We start from the raw sequence: 15,289 nt of genomic DNA on the forward strand, positions 1-15,289 counted from the left end.
AGAGGCAGAGAATGAGAGGAGAGATTGTGAGCATGTGAGAAGGAGATAGGGAGAGAGGGAGAAAATGAGAGGGATAGCTGGGGAGAGGGAGATAATAAGAGAGTGGGAAGTTATGAGAGAGTTAGAGACTAAGTGATTAAGTGGGAGGGACTGTGAGAGTGAGACGGAGATAATGAGAGAGAAAGAGAATGAGAGATTGAGAGGGAGAGAGAGTGTGAGAGTGACACGGAGATAATGAGAGAGTGGGAATAAATGAGGCAGCTAGAGAGTGAGAAAGAAAGTGAGAAGAATGGGAGAGGGAGAGTCAAAGGGGGATAGAGGGAGAGTCAGAGAGTCAAAGGGTGATAGAGGGAGAGTGAGAGGGAGAGTTAATGTTCAGCCGTATGATATACGTCCGATATTTGATATTACACAATCATACTCGATATTTGATATCAAGAAAGTGAGAGAGTCAAAGAGTCAAAGGGGATAGAGGGAGATGGATAGTTAGAGGTCAGTCGTTTGATATTCGTCTGATATTTGATATCACACAATCCTACTCAATATTTGATTCCAAGAAAGTGAAAGAGTTAGAGAGTCAAAGGGGGATAGAAGGAGAGGGAGAGGGAGAGTTGGTGTTCAGCTGTCTAATACCTGTGCGATATTTGATATCATGCAACCATACTCGATATCCAGATAAAATTGGGATGGTTTCAGATAGTGGATATCAGATGGACAACTTATATCTATTCGATACTAGATATCAGGATAGATATTTTAGGCTTCCAAACATGGCGGATTTCAGTATTCAATGTTGAATCTAATACCAAAATCCATTATCTTAGTATCGGATATCAAAATCCATACTGAAAATAAATCTAGTGATAATGATGTTTGATACATGGATATCGGTTTAAAAAATGAGCATGCACTGTTACATATGAAAAAAATTTATAATTATATGTCAGGTATCTAAAAAACTGATATTGGACACAGATCTCCAATATAATCATCCAACCCATGAGATAAAGACAAATGTGGATATCAGGACGTATGATTGTAGAGGATATCAGGACAGAAGAGATTACACTAGGGAGAGAATAAGTGATAGCACATAAATTCTTTACGTATTTCTGAAAAAATTACACATGTTTATGTATTAAATTTATTATACATTTGTGTTATTAACCTTTAAACAATCTTTACTGAGACATTCTAATTTTTTTGTTTTTAATGGTATTTTTAAATATTTTTCCATATCATATTCTTAAATAACTTAATTTTCTGGTTTGGTATTTTTTATAAATTTTATGACCTTATATATAAGTCAATATATATACATTTATTATATTTTTCTGGCTAAGTATTATTTTATAATAATTTATTATGATATTTTCTGACTTAGTCCATGTGTCACCATTACATTCATTGAATGGCGACCAATCAAGAGTGTCTGCAACGGTTAGCTACGCTAATCATTTTAAAAACTGAAATTATGGCATCGGAAATCATGATGCCATAATGTGTCAATCATTTTATAAATGGTTTGAATTGTTTATTCGTAGTTACTATGTAGACCAATGCAAAAGAGATATGATTTAAATCACAATAAATGTTATGTGATAATTGAGAAAGAAAAGAATAGAAAAAGAGAGAAAAAATTCAAAAATTGTGGCAATACATGTGGCACACACGTGCACCACCGCAATGAATAAAAAGAAGAATAAAGGTTGCCTAGGCATGCAAAAATGCATGCCACGTCAAGTAATGATCGTAAAATATTCCCCTTTTCTAACATGAATGACATGTGTCGGTATGTCATTCACTCGAAAAGAATAAAAAGGAAAATCTTGCGATGTGGTGCGTGGCAATGCACCACCAAGTCACATAAATTATATATCATTGATTTTCTCTTCTCTTAATCTTAGCTACTTGTGGCAAACTCAGACCGTGTTATCGTTACAACGAAGCCATGTGACAATGCATTGAATGCATTATCAGGATCCTCACTAGAAGAGCTACCCAAATCTCAACCGCCAATAGACTGAAAAGTACATTGATCAAATGGCTGCCAGATGACCACCCAGCTTCGATCTCCGAGTTATACCAAGCTAACTTGGTTACCCACACCCGAGTCAACCGGGTCGACACGCGTGAACCATCCTGAGTCGATCAGATTGACTCGCTAGAGTCTGACCTGGTCGACGAGTCGACCAGGTTGACTCGGCCGAACTCGACCCGGTAGAGGTGGCTGAGTTTGCGCGGGCCGACCAGATTGACTCCACTGAGTCTGAGTGGGTCGATCTGATCAATCCGACCGATTCCAACTCGGTCGAATGGGCTGGATCTGACTAGATCGACTTGGTCGACCCAGATTGGGTAGATCTGGTCAAACCACTCCGGTCAGACTGAATCAAATCGGTCAACCCAAACTGGATCGAACCGGTCGACCTAGACTGGGTCGACCAAGTCTAACTAGCTGGGTCAGACCTGGTCAACCAACTTGACTCAGATCCTATCGACGTGGTCGAACCCGCTGGGTCTGATATGGTTGACCCAACTGACCTAGACCACGTTGACCTATTCAAATCGGCCAAACTTGATCTAGCCTCCCAGGCTGACCTAGTACAGGTAGACCCGATTAAATTGGGTGGGACAGACCCAACCAACTGTCGATTTGACCAACCGACTGTCGATATGTGGATTACATCAAGGTTGATCCCTCCACACCTAACACAGTTGGGTCTAACAAGGCTGAACATGGTGACATTGACCGGATTGAAATGGCCGATCCAATTGGGTTTGTCATGGCCAAACAGACCGCTCCTACGGCTTATTTAGTTTTCACCTCTACTAATCTAGTCGGACAAACGAGTAAACCTAGTCAGACCACGAGTGAACATGCTTCATAGCCCAGCCCTGCACGACCCAAGATAGAGAGATGGGCAGACAGATAGATCGACACCACCAATGACATGGGCGGTGAGGGTTGCTTGACCTACATAGATGACTTTTGCACAACCTCTCCCGAAGTATGTACTTCCCCCTCATTATGATGGCATGACCCTGATGCAAGGTTATACCAAAAATGAGGGAGTGCGCCTTGTTGCTGATAGGCCCAATGTCGTTGTGTGCTTGAACCCACAAATTTTTTATTTGTATCTAGAAAACTGTTGTTCTTGTGAGGGTATTGTTGTATAGGTTTCTAGGTCGATCCTCAGGGATTTCAGGGTGTGGTAATATCAACTAATGTGGGGATATAGATGAATTAGACGAGAGAAGAGACAAAAAAGAGAGGAAGTGATGAATTAAACGAGGATAGGGATTGAGAGATAAGTTCACAAACGATGGGAGATGCACATTGTACTTCAACTACTCACTATCCTTTCAAAGTCAATCCTTCAACAAAAAGACTCAATAGTCAAAAGAAAGAAGTTCCATGACATTACAGGTTCGATGAGCAACGAGAGGCCACAGTTGAACAACGAGGAATGGATGGCTTGATCACCGAACTGCTGAGGACAAATAGCAGCCACTGGATTCCACAACCATAGGGAGGAGAAGAGATTGGAATAGAGTAGATAAAAGAGACTTCAGAAGGAGTAGAGTAATAAGATTCAGGGCTATAAGGGAGAGAAGCAATACTACAGAAAATAAGAGTAATTAGAACAGGCAAGAAGAGAGGTTTCAGAGAAGAGACACAAGATTAAGATAAATTATAATAATAGTGTTTCAGATGTGAAGGCCAGGAATAACAGAAGATCGATGGAGTAGAAAGAGCAGAAAGACAATAAGAGAGGAGATATGACCAGATCAGAGATGAAAGCGCAGAGAAGAAAATGCAGGGGCCAGAGAGAAAAAACCAGATTAAGAAGGAGGAGAAAAATAAATCGGGAGAGAAACAAAGAATGAGAGAACTGGAAGAAAAGGGTAAGAGCTGGATGACATTTGTAGAGGGGAAGAGAGGAAGAGAGAACTGGGCGTAACTGTGGAGAAGGAAAGATATGAAGCCAGGCGAGGAGGAGAGTAAAGACGAGAAGAGAAAATCGCAGGAAAGAGAGAATAGCGGAGAACAGAAGAAGACAGATCGGGAGAGAAAAATGCAGAAGAAAAAGAAGGGTGAGAGCAGACAAGGAGAAAGATTGGGAGAGAAAAACGCAGAAGAAAAAGAAGGGCGAGAGCAGACAAGGAGAAAGATCGGGAGAGAAAAACGCAGAAGAAAAAGAAGGGCGAGAGCAGACAAGGAGAAAGATCGGGAGAGAAAAACGCAGAAGAAAAAGAAGGGCGAGAGCAGACAAGGAGAAAGATCGGGAGAGAAGAATGCAGAAGAAAAGAAGAGCTGGAGAGGAAGGAAGAGGACAGATTTTATAGTTTTTGGAGTATCTCTTCTCTTTCCTCCTTTTAGGGCTTTTCTTCTTCATCTCCAAGCACGTTTACTTCATTCAATTGAGGTCCTTTGACTGCTTCTCTTCTGTACTCCCAAGAGGTCTTCCTTGTTGGTTTGTGGTTTTCTCTAAAACAAATAATTCAAGAATCATGTAGAGAAGTTCATCTTTTCATGGAAATATACCATAATAATACCAAAGTGCAAAAATGATGAGCTTAGAGGAATATTTATGAGATTATTGTAACATATAATAGCATTTTCGATCTACTTATAGATATTTATTATGCTATTATCAGTTGCATTCACCAAAGAGGAGGTCACAAGGATGGTCGCGCCATTCACCCACACCCGGATAGAGAGATTTGCAACTAAGCGTCCCTTGATAAACCACATCACTCGGATATATCTAGCACAAGGGCACTTTCTTAGACTGGTGGTCATAGGCGCGCGCAACCATCGAAGTGTCTATATTCGTTTCCAACAATAAGCTGATTTTAGGTAAGCTTGGAGCCATACCATTTGCAATATTAGTGGCTCCATTATGCATACGTACCAATGGACTATAGAGCATACGAGTATGTCACGTGATCATGCTCCTCATTCTGTTCTAGTGTGGATAGGCTTCCCAAGCCTACAACATCATCTCTTCACACCCACTACCTTGGAGTCATTAGCCGATGTTGTTGGAACATTCATACGTCTTGACAAAGACGTACATCAGTTAAACTGCACGAGATATGCACGGGTTTGTGTGGAGATTGATCTATTAGCCCCTATCCATCCCATGATTCTTATTATGAATGAGGACGAGATGATCTACCAATCCATAGTGTACTAGAACCTCCCACATTTGTGTACACATCGCACACTTTTGGGGCACACCATTCACACGCGTCGCCAAAAGGTGACATAGGCCACTTCAGCCCCCCAAACAGACTACCTCCCCCCATTTCCCTACGAGTATTATATAGTTGAGGCAAAATCCATTACCCAATGGTGCCGCCCTAACCAGAGACCCTGCCTATTGCATGGCCGACCCCCTCACTGCAGTGTGTATTGAGTGGGTCGCCCTCCCAAGCCCGGGGCCCGTGCTGGTCACACATATTTTGGTTCGACCTACTCCTATAGTGGGCACAATGGGTGAAGAAGGGTGCTTATAAGCGCCCCAAACCTAGGGCACAGTATGCCCCATCTACTAGCCACTTTTCTGAAAAATAGGTTTGGTCACCTACACTGGCCTTGAATGCCTTTGCTCTTTTAGAGGTAGCGGATGGATCTGATACTCGTGGCCGTCTTGAGGCAGGGGTGAGTCGTGTTAGTGCTCCACATGTTTTCTCAACTTTCCCTTCCCTTAATCCCTCTCGCCCAATATCTTCCCACCCCTCCATTCCACCCCTTACTCAGCAGTTGTCCCCGCATTCTTTACACACCTCTCTTGTTACTGTTAGCCACTCATTCCTCAACTCTTACCCTAACGAGTCCCGACGCCCTCCACCACACGTACCTATCACTGCCCATCTCCTAGCCAGCCTATGCCTCCCAACCAGCCCATCCCTTGCCATCCCCCCCACCCACCTTCCCACTCACCCCCACTCATTAGTTCACTCCCCCACCCCCCTTCGACATACCCCCTCCGTCTCTCCCCCACCCACCGGACCCACTACTTGATCCCCACCCATCCCATATACCCACTTGCTATGAAGGACTGCTTGAATGATTGTCAAGCCTATCTCCCTTATGATGACACATGTGGGGACAATAGTGGACTCGCTTCCACGGATGAGGATGACGATGCCTCCCTATTTGAGGACTCACACACAAACACCCCGCCACCTCTGTGACATCATTCAGATACACCTCACATTCGTCGCATATATAACACCCGATTGAGGGTGCGCCACGAAAGCCGATAGTACTATGATTCCTAGTCTCATCTAGAATTGTCGAGGGATAGGCAACCCTCTTACCCAATCCCACCTCTTGTCTCTCATCAATAAGCACAAACTAGGAATAGTTGGGCTTATTGAACCAATGACTACACCGGATAGCACTCACTCCATTATGAGGAAACTTAGAATGGATCATGTCTATTGCCACTTCTCGAGTAAGCTCTAGTTATTTTGGACACAAGACTATTCGTTGGAGCTCCTTGGCATAGGGACCTAGTATGTCACCTTTGTTGTTAGTCCTCCTAAGCACCTTATACACTCCCGGTAGTCTTTGCCTCGCATAGATACCTCGAGAGAAAGACCTTATGCGAGGAACTTGTCCATCATATACACACCCATATGTGTCTTGTTGATCTCATGTGGTTTATAGCGGAGGATTTCAACTACGTATGAGCAGTAAGTGAATGCCAAGGAGGTCGGCCACCCAAGTTGAGATCCATGCAACCATTCAGTAACTTTCTTCATTAGGCTTGACTAGTGGAACCCCTACTATAGGCGAGAGATGGACTTGGTGCAATGAGCGCCAAGCAAAAGCGCGTATGTATGAGCGACTCGATCATTGTTTTACTAATGGTATTGCACTAGTGCACTACACTACCACAATTGAGCTCTTACTGAGACATTACTCTGACCAATCACCGATCCTCATTCTCCCAGACTCAATACTCGAGTCCGTCGTCCCCCATTCTGATTCCAAGCTATGTGGTTGGAGCATAAAGAGTTTCATAGTTTTGTGCACAACCACTTGCATGGAATGATCTCTGCATCGCCTATGGAGAACTTCAGTTATAGACTACGGAACATTAAGTTACACGTGAAATGATGGAATCAATATGTATTCGAAGACGTACACACACTAGTTGAAGCACTCAAAATGGAGCTAGCTGCTATTGAGAGATAGTTATAGGGTGATTGGACAGACATAGCGGGAGAGTGACAACTTAGGCTACGTGAGAAGCTTGAGGATGCGATGCAACGATAAAAGATTTTCTACCTCCAGAAATTGTGTATCAAATGGCTACGAGAAGGTGATAGAAACACTTATTCTTTCACACTTCAATTCGCCACAAAGCCCATCCTAATTATATGTCCCTATTAGGGATGTACAGTCAGGACCCCGCCTAGCTAGCAACCACTAGCGTTGAATCTTATAGCTCGCTCCTTGCCTCACTGCCGACTGATGTGAGTTAGGACCTACTCGCCTCAATCCCTCATTTGGTGACCAACCAGGAAAACACATTACTAACAGCCCTTCCTACGCGAGCAAACATTAGGGAGGTAGTCTTTTCCTTGTGTAGGATTAAGGCTTTGGGACTAGGTGGATTTTCAATGGAATTTTATATCACATGTAGGATACTGTAGGCACGGACTTGGTGCTTGCTAGCAAGGAGATCTTTCCACCCAAGTCCTACCTCAAAGTTGGAAATCTACTTTTTTGGCATTAATCCCAAAAGTTGACAACCCAGCATCATTTAGAGACTTTCGTCCTATTAGTCTTTGTAATGTATGTTATAAAGTTGCACCTAAGATCATTACAAATTGACTAGGGACCTTCCTTGATAGACTTATCTCACAAGAATAATGTGGTTTTGTCAAGGGTTGACAGATCCAAAATAGTATCATGCTCGTTCACGAGTTCGCCCAGTCACTAGACACTCATATGTGGGTCTTGAATGTCATCATCAAACTAGATATGGAGAAAGCTTTTGATCGAGTCGAGTAGAATTTCGTTACCAAAGTATTACGTCGTTATGGGTTCACCGATGCTTTCATCAATCTTATGGATGCCTACATTAGACAGAATCATTTCTCTCTTTTGGTGGACGGAAACTCCATAGGTTTTTTCACGGCCATAAGAGGTCTACGACAATGTGATCCCATCTCACCCGCCCTTTTTATATTGATGGAGGAGGTCTTTAGCCGATCACTCACACGAGCGATCCGCCACAGACTCATCCAATCATATTTTACGAAAAGTGGGTGTCCGATCCTCTCAGACTCTCTATTTGTAGATGACATCATCCTTTTCCTCGATGGATCTAAAAAATCCATCAAGGAACTTATGAGTGTCCTCACTATGTATGAGCGGGCTTTATGGTCGGTCCAACCACCATTATAAAGCGCTCTTAGATTATCCAACACTATGTCGGGTACTCACAAGGATGCCTCCCTTTCAACTATCTTGGATGCCTTATCTTTCTCATACATGCGAGGCATCATTATTTTGATGCCTTGTTGGCAAAATTGAGAAAGAAACTAGAGGGATGGAAACTCCACTATCTATCTTTTGGAGGATGCGTCTAACTTATTCGACACATCATCATGAGTATTCCGCTACATACCCTTACGGTCTATTCATTATCTCTAACAGTCCTCCGCCTTGTGGGGCGATTGTTTGCACATTTCTTATGGTTTAGTCACCTCGAGTGAGAGAGTCGCCACCACTGGGTTTCTTGGGAGAAAGCTTGTCGACCGATGAACGAGGGGGGTCTAGGGATCATGCATCTTCTGGACGTCCAAGACATGCTTCAAAAGAAGCTCATGTGGTGTATGCATACCACACGCTCCCCATTGGGGAGATTCATCTAATCGAAGTATGGTGAGTGGGCGCATAGCGAGATGGATATCCGGGGCCATCTCAAGTGGTGAACTTGGTGGTGCATTGGCTTGAGATAGCCACGGTCACACATTGGCATGTCGACCGAGGCGGGATTAGTACTTTGTATGATACATGGCTCACGAATGCACCCCTAGCCCATCACCCCCACTTCGAGCCCCATCACCTTAGATTGACCATGGAGCAGCTACTCCTGGACGACATGCGCCACCTTTGGGAGCAACATGGCCTTCCCCTCGACATGTTACCCCTGACCCAGAGTACTCCCATCGTGCTCTCTTAGGATCATCCTAGTTGGATGCTTACCCTTAATGGGTCATTCTCTTGTCTCTCTTCTTAGGAACACTTCCATGAGATATCCCCCACCTAGCACTAGGGTTGCCGAATCTGGCATCCGGCAATCATTACTCGTGTCTCCTTCTTCCTCTGGAGACTTTTTCTTGGTAGCCCCCCGATTGATGATCGAGTGACCCATACTGGTAAATCTCTCAGTTTGCGTTGCCATTGTTGCCCCACATCTCCCTAGGTTGAGACTATGGAACACCTTTTCTTCCTTAGTGGGTTAGTTGTAGATTGTTGGTGCCACATCACACACCATTGGCGTCCACTCCTTGGTACCTCCTCTACTCTGACATTGTTAGAGTGTTTGGCAAGATATATCTCTTGCTAACACGCTCCAAACTAAGCCCCCTCCTACACGTCAACCGAGCTTACTTAATATAGGATATTTGGAAAGGGCAAAATTCTTTTTGTTTTGCAGGAACTCCCATGTGTGCCTTGGATATCATGCGATGAGTCAATCAATGGATACATTGTACACACCACGTCCTACCATCTCACGCCCACAGCTCAGCCCCAACCTGCAAAGTCCTTTGATCTTGGAGTATTATGGTGACCCTCGCCCCCATCTGCATTCGGCTTCAGATTGTTCGTCCGCACCCACCGCCAAGTAGCATGGAGTGTCGGAGGAGGGCGAGCTCACCCTCTCGTCTGATAGTTCGTCAAGTCGTGCACCTCCACGATGACATCTGCAAACGACGGGGTGGACTACGCACTACACACTTCGCATCGCTACGAGGGCTCCCCCAACTCTCACTAGCACGAGTGGCCATCTCCCGGCCTTCACTAGGTAACACCTATGTACCTTTTTCTTGCATGCAACATGGGTGTGGGCAAGTAGGGTCGTTGTGTAATTAGAGTTGGTCGTGTAGTGCGGTGCGGTGCGAAAATTTGCACCGAGTGTGCGAATTTTCGCACACACAAAAGGGCATGTGCGATGTGCGGTGCGGTTTCGTGCGGGAATTCACTCCGCACAATGGAGAAATTCACACAGCTTTATTGTCGGGCCAGGGCGGCATCGCTCCGTTGCCCAAACGGCGGCGCCGAAGAAGACGACTCTAGCAAAGGTGGCGAATGAGCCGCCAATGACCACTCCAGCCACCACCACAGGCAAATCTCGTTTCAGGCACAGGGGGAGGAGGAAGCGGAGTGGGCCTGAGTGGGGGCCGCGGGGAGCACGGGCGGCAGGTGGGGAGAGGCTCTTCATCGCCATTGAAGAGGGTGGGGGGGCGCGGTCATCGGCGGCGAGCAGGATGGTGCGGCGGGAAGGGCCGAAGCGACACGGGCTAGGGGGGGGGGACACCTTCAAAAATCCTTGCATGTGCACAAAACCCCACCTCACCAACCCTTGCGCGGTGCGGTGTGCTAATATTGCGTGTGGTTCATGGCACAACCGCACCGCACATCTGTTCAACCTCACGAGCACGAACCGCTCACACGGTTTGGACCATCCCTATGTGTAATTGGTCTATACCCTTTAAAGTTTTGATGTATAACATGAGGATACCCACATCATTCCCGGTAGTTGTTTAGTCACACTTCAAGCCATTCCCAAGATACATCCAACATGACTAAATAAGACAAGCACACGAGCTACAACAGAACTTTGGCCTTCACCATCAATGGGTTCAGACTCTGGATCTCTTTCAGCAATCCTCTCAAAAATAAGCAGCAATGCTTTCTGCGCTACAGATATTGCTGTCTCTAACTTCGAACTCTCCTGGGAAGGTTTTCCCTCTTTCTTGGTTTTATCCTCACCTTCATTAAGTTGACGATCTTCGTCACCGACTTCCTCCATAGACACATCATGCTTCTTTAAGCTTTCCTTCTTATCCACAATTTCCCGATCAGGGCCTGTAATCACCACCACCCTTTCCTCACACCCAAGGAGAATTTCTTCAATTTTAATTTTTGCATCGGCCTCTTTAAGGATTTTTTTGATAATTCCTCCTCCTTGACCAATAACGCTGCCATATTTTGATGCCAGACAAAGAATTCGAAACACAGTAGCACCAGGGTTTGTCTTCAATGGGTTTTGCTGTAATACAAAAGGCACAACCTTTCGCCATTTTTCCTTTTCCTCTTGATCGTAAGACTCCCCATTAGACCCTCTCTTTGAATGTTTAAAAGGGAAAGACATGGTATATGTTTTGCTCTGCAAAAAGTAGGAATGAAATTGTTGGAATGTTGGGTTTAACAATCCATGAAATCGTAATATTGAGATCGGGAATGGAAGCTATGACTTTACATTGCCATTATAACAGTACAGAATGACAAAAGCTAAATTATATAAAAAAAGGGATTTGTGGAAAATATCATGAGGATTCCCCCATCATTCACGATTTTTTTATTCTCCCACCATTTTTGCTCGCTAGAATGGACATCCAAATGTCTAAAACCAGGAGACTAAGCATCTTAGTTCCAAAATAGATATTTTATCTTACTTCCAAAAATCTCTAGCTGAAAATAGATATTTTACTTTAAGCTATTATTTTATTTTCTTCTTATTACTATTTTTTGTGTACGTATTACATAACTATATATTTCATGTTACATAAATCTGCCAAAATGTTTGAAAGGTTTTCTCTTAACTTGAAAATCTGCTCTCATGAATTCTGTTTCTTAATGGAGTGAAAAAAGGATCATATCATGTATCTGTCCTCCTGAAAAAGATTCCCATGCTTGAATCATGATTAACTATACCATACTGATGATTAACTGTGCAAATGACCCAATAATAACTGTGCACATGTCGCCTAATAATAATATTATTTAATATTATTGATTAATAATTTTATTTTTATATTTATTTTTTTCAGGAACTAAGGGGCGGGGAGAAGAGGAAGCAGCTGTTGATAAACCTGCATGGGCTGCACGTGAATGAAGCAGTGAACATGTTGGCGCACAAAATGGGAGCACTGAGGCAGGTGGCTCGAGCCTGCGGGCGGTGGCCATACAGTTGAATTCTTAGTCATGTCCATACAGTTTTAACTCTTTGATGTGTAAACATCATAGAACATTCAGTTGAATGGTCTAATGTTACACTTCGAGCATTCATATTATTGAATGGTCTAAAGTTTCATGTCAAGTGTTCATATCGTTGAATGGTACTCTTCCTCTCGTACTTTCTTCCCTCCCTCTAAACTTTACCCCCATCAATATCCTAATGGTTAATGATCTATAATTAACTTGGTCTAAAGTTGTCATCCAATCCATCAGAACAGTCAAAGAAAAAATCAAATTATGATGTGAACATACTACATCATAATTTTAAATGTATACTTTACAAATTCGTTTGAATATAACCAGGTAAAAATTTGATAATCTTGGTTGATAATCTTAATTTCGGGTTAAAATTCATCGTTGGTGATAGAGATTATTCAATAAAAATATGTTTAACCGTACTTAAAAATACTTAGTATGATGAGTACGGATCGTCTCCACAGGGAACGATGATTAAGGAATTACTTTCTTAAACTAGTGATAATCAATGAGAGGATCAGCCAAAACACGATTCAAGGATATGAGCTACTGATATCGATTAAGAAGTACTTAATTTATATGTTATTTTAACTTAAATAAAAGAGTAAGTGATTATGACGGACACGATGATGAACGACAGTATGAACAAGGATAGTGATTGGATGTGGAGTGGTACGATGGCAAGGATAGAGAGACAAGAGAATGGGGGCGTAAGTAAGTTAAGTGATAAATGAAACATTGATAAAAACTATAACTATGATAACGATGATGTTGGGTGAGAAACAACGTAAGGCGAAGACACTTACCTTAGATCCTTACGTTCTGCCAGGATCATGGTGATTTGCGAGTGCTGGTAAGCTCCCCCTTCTTCTCTTATGTCTCTTCCCACACACCCAAGACACCAAGAACACTCTTGATGGATCTCAAAACTCACTATCTTTCAATCAGCCCACAAAAGTAGGAAGTAAGTTCAAGATGATTTTACAATGATCTAGGCCTCTATTTATAGATCAGAAGGTATGGATAGAAAGAGGAGGGGAAGATCAAAAGTTATGGCTGTTGGAAGTTGAAGCAATCCTAGCCTTTAATTTCTTCTCCCTCCAAATCAATGTCATCAGTTTCGTGCCTGTTAAGAAGACAAAGCACTTGGTATTCTGTGGCTTTCATATTTTGTGGCTTTTCGTATTCTGTGGCTTTTCATATTCTATGGCTTTTCATATTCCGTGGCTATTCGTATCACGTGGCTTTTCGTATTCCGTGGCTTTTCGTATTCCATGGCTTTTCGTATTCTGTGCCACGTGTACATGACTAAAGGACAAACAACAAAGAAAAAATCTTTTTCTCGACGTTGAGGCGGTGGCGCATCAGCGCGCCACATCACCCTACGTCATAAAAAAGTCAAAATACTTAAAATTTCATATTAAATAAAGTAAAACACCAAAAAATACGTATAAATATATATTTTGACTCAAAAAATTATATCTTTCCAAATTTAATGCCAAACAATTCCAGAAAATCATATTTTGTCTCAAATATTATTCTTATAGAATCTAATTGTTAGTGAAATCCCAAAAAAATGTAAAAAAAATCATAAAATCATTCTAAAAATAGATTTAATCATTTTACGCTTGATAACATGCAAATATGAGTGATTTAATGCTAATAAACATGTATGTGTGATCATATAAGGTACTAAAAATCCATGTTATCAACATACTACATCATAATTTCAAATGTATACTGTACAAATTCGTTTCACAATAACCAGGTAAAAATCAAATTTAACCTCATAGTAATACATGTTCCAATCCTTCGTTTTAAGTTTGTCCAAGTTTCAAAATTATTTTAATGTTAATTAATGTCAGGATGGGTCCCTGAATTTTTCATAATTTGTCTAGAAATTAATTATATTTTTTGGAAAATTTTTGTTGAAGAAAATAATTCTTAAGTGTAAAATAGATCAACTTATAAAGAAAATATGATATTACATTAATATCTACAATTATTGGTATAATTGTTTAAATTCCCTATGGTTTTTACTATGGAAAACTTAGAGGGCTGAAAATTCAAGGGATATATCTCCAATTATTTTTAGGCGTCGGTTTGTAAGCGCAAAAATAAACATGGAATCCAGTGCAACAAGACAGAAAATAGAAATGTTTAAAAATAATATTTTTAAAATGTATCAAGAAATACCATCACGGCCGTCATCTGTGATGGTCTTTCCATCATATCACGCATCCTGGGCACCCCATCACTGTCATGTTCCCTTCGTCATCCGACACCGTCACTGACAAAGGCAAAAATGGGTGTAATTTTGACGTCATTGTTATTTTCGCTTCAATCAAATAAAAATTTTAATTCGTAAACTTACACAGGACTGTATAGATGTGAGTAACGTCATCTCCACAGGGATTGACACTTAGTAGTAGAATTCAGCTAATGAGTAGGAGGGTCAACAAGCACCACTAAGTGAGCATAAGGAAGAATTTAATAGAAATTTATAAAGGAACTCCTCCCTAAAGATTTTATTTAGACCTCAAATTTCATACATAGGAATTAGAGATATATTACTGATTTTAGGAGTTTTTTAGAGAATTTTAAGAGGTCATTTTATAGCATAAAATGCAGGTTCAGATATTGAAGTTTAAGTGTTTGATGAAATGCTTAATAAGAGATATCCGATTTTGATGTATTTATAGAAGGAATGAAATCAATTTTTTATGTATTTTTATCAGAGTATGTATATATATCAGGAATTATATCTTCCTAGATTTTATTATATATTTTTTAGATTTTTAATTGCTTTCCAAGTATTAAAAATGGTAGTATCAAAATCGTTTAAAACATTTGTGCAAAAGGTGTTTGTGGAAATGCCTTAATGGGGTTTTTTATTTTTTGGGCTTACGCTCGAAATTGAATCATTTTGATTTTGATTGCGAGGATATGGATTGAGGATTAATCCTCAACCCTTGGTTAATATTCTACGAATTCTGTTAAATAACAATTTGAGCTACTTACCGGATTCTACACCAG

The 15,289-nt window shown here is 41.7% G+C and overlaps 1 protein-coding gene across 1 annotated transcript; it reads right to left on the reverse strand.

The window, feature by feature from the left end:
• Positions 1–10,811: 10,811 nt before the first annotated feature.
• Positions 10,812–11,411, reverse strand: LOC144716404 (KH domain-containing protein HEN4-like). Its single transcript, XM_078591513.1, has one exon. It carries the CDS (start codon positions 11,409–11,411, stop codon positions 10,812–10,814), a length of 600 nt encoding a protein of 199 aa, XP_078447639.1.
• Between the last annotated feature and the right edge of the window lie 3,878 nt (positions 11,412–15,289).

Source organism: Wolffia australiana, chromosome 2, assembly GCF_029677425.1.
Source record: "Wolffia australiana isolate 7733 chromosome 2, ASM2967742v1".
Lineage (NCBI taxonomy): Eukaryota > Viridiplantae > Streptophyta > Magnoliopsida > Alismatales > Araceae > Wolffia > Wolffia australiana.

What these genes read in the sequence shown, in the direction of transcription:
- LOC144716404 (XM_078591513.1), bottom strand. Translation starts at nt 11,411, where the DNA reads ATGTCTTTCCCTTTTAAACATTCAAAGAGAGGGTCTAATGGGGAGTCT.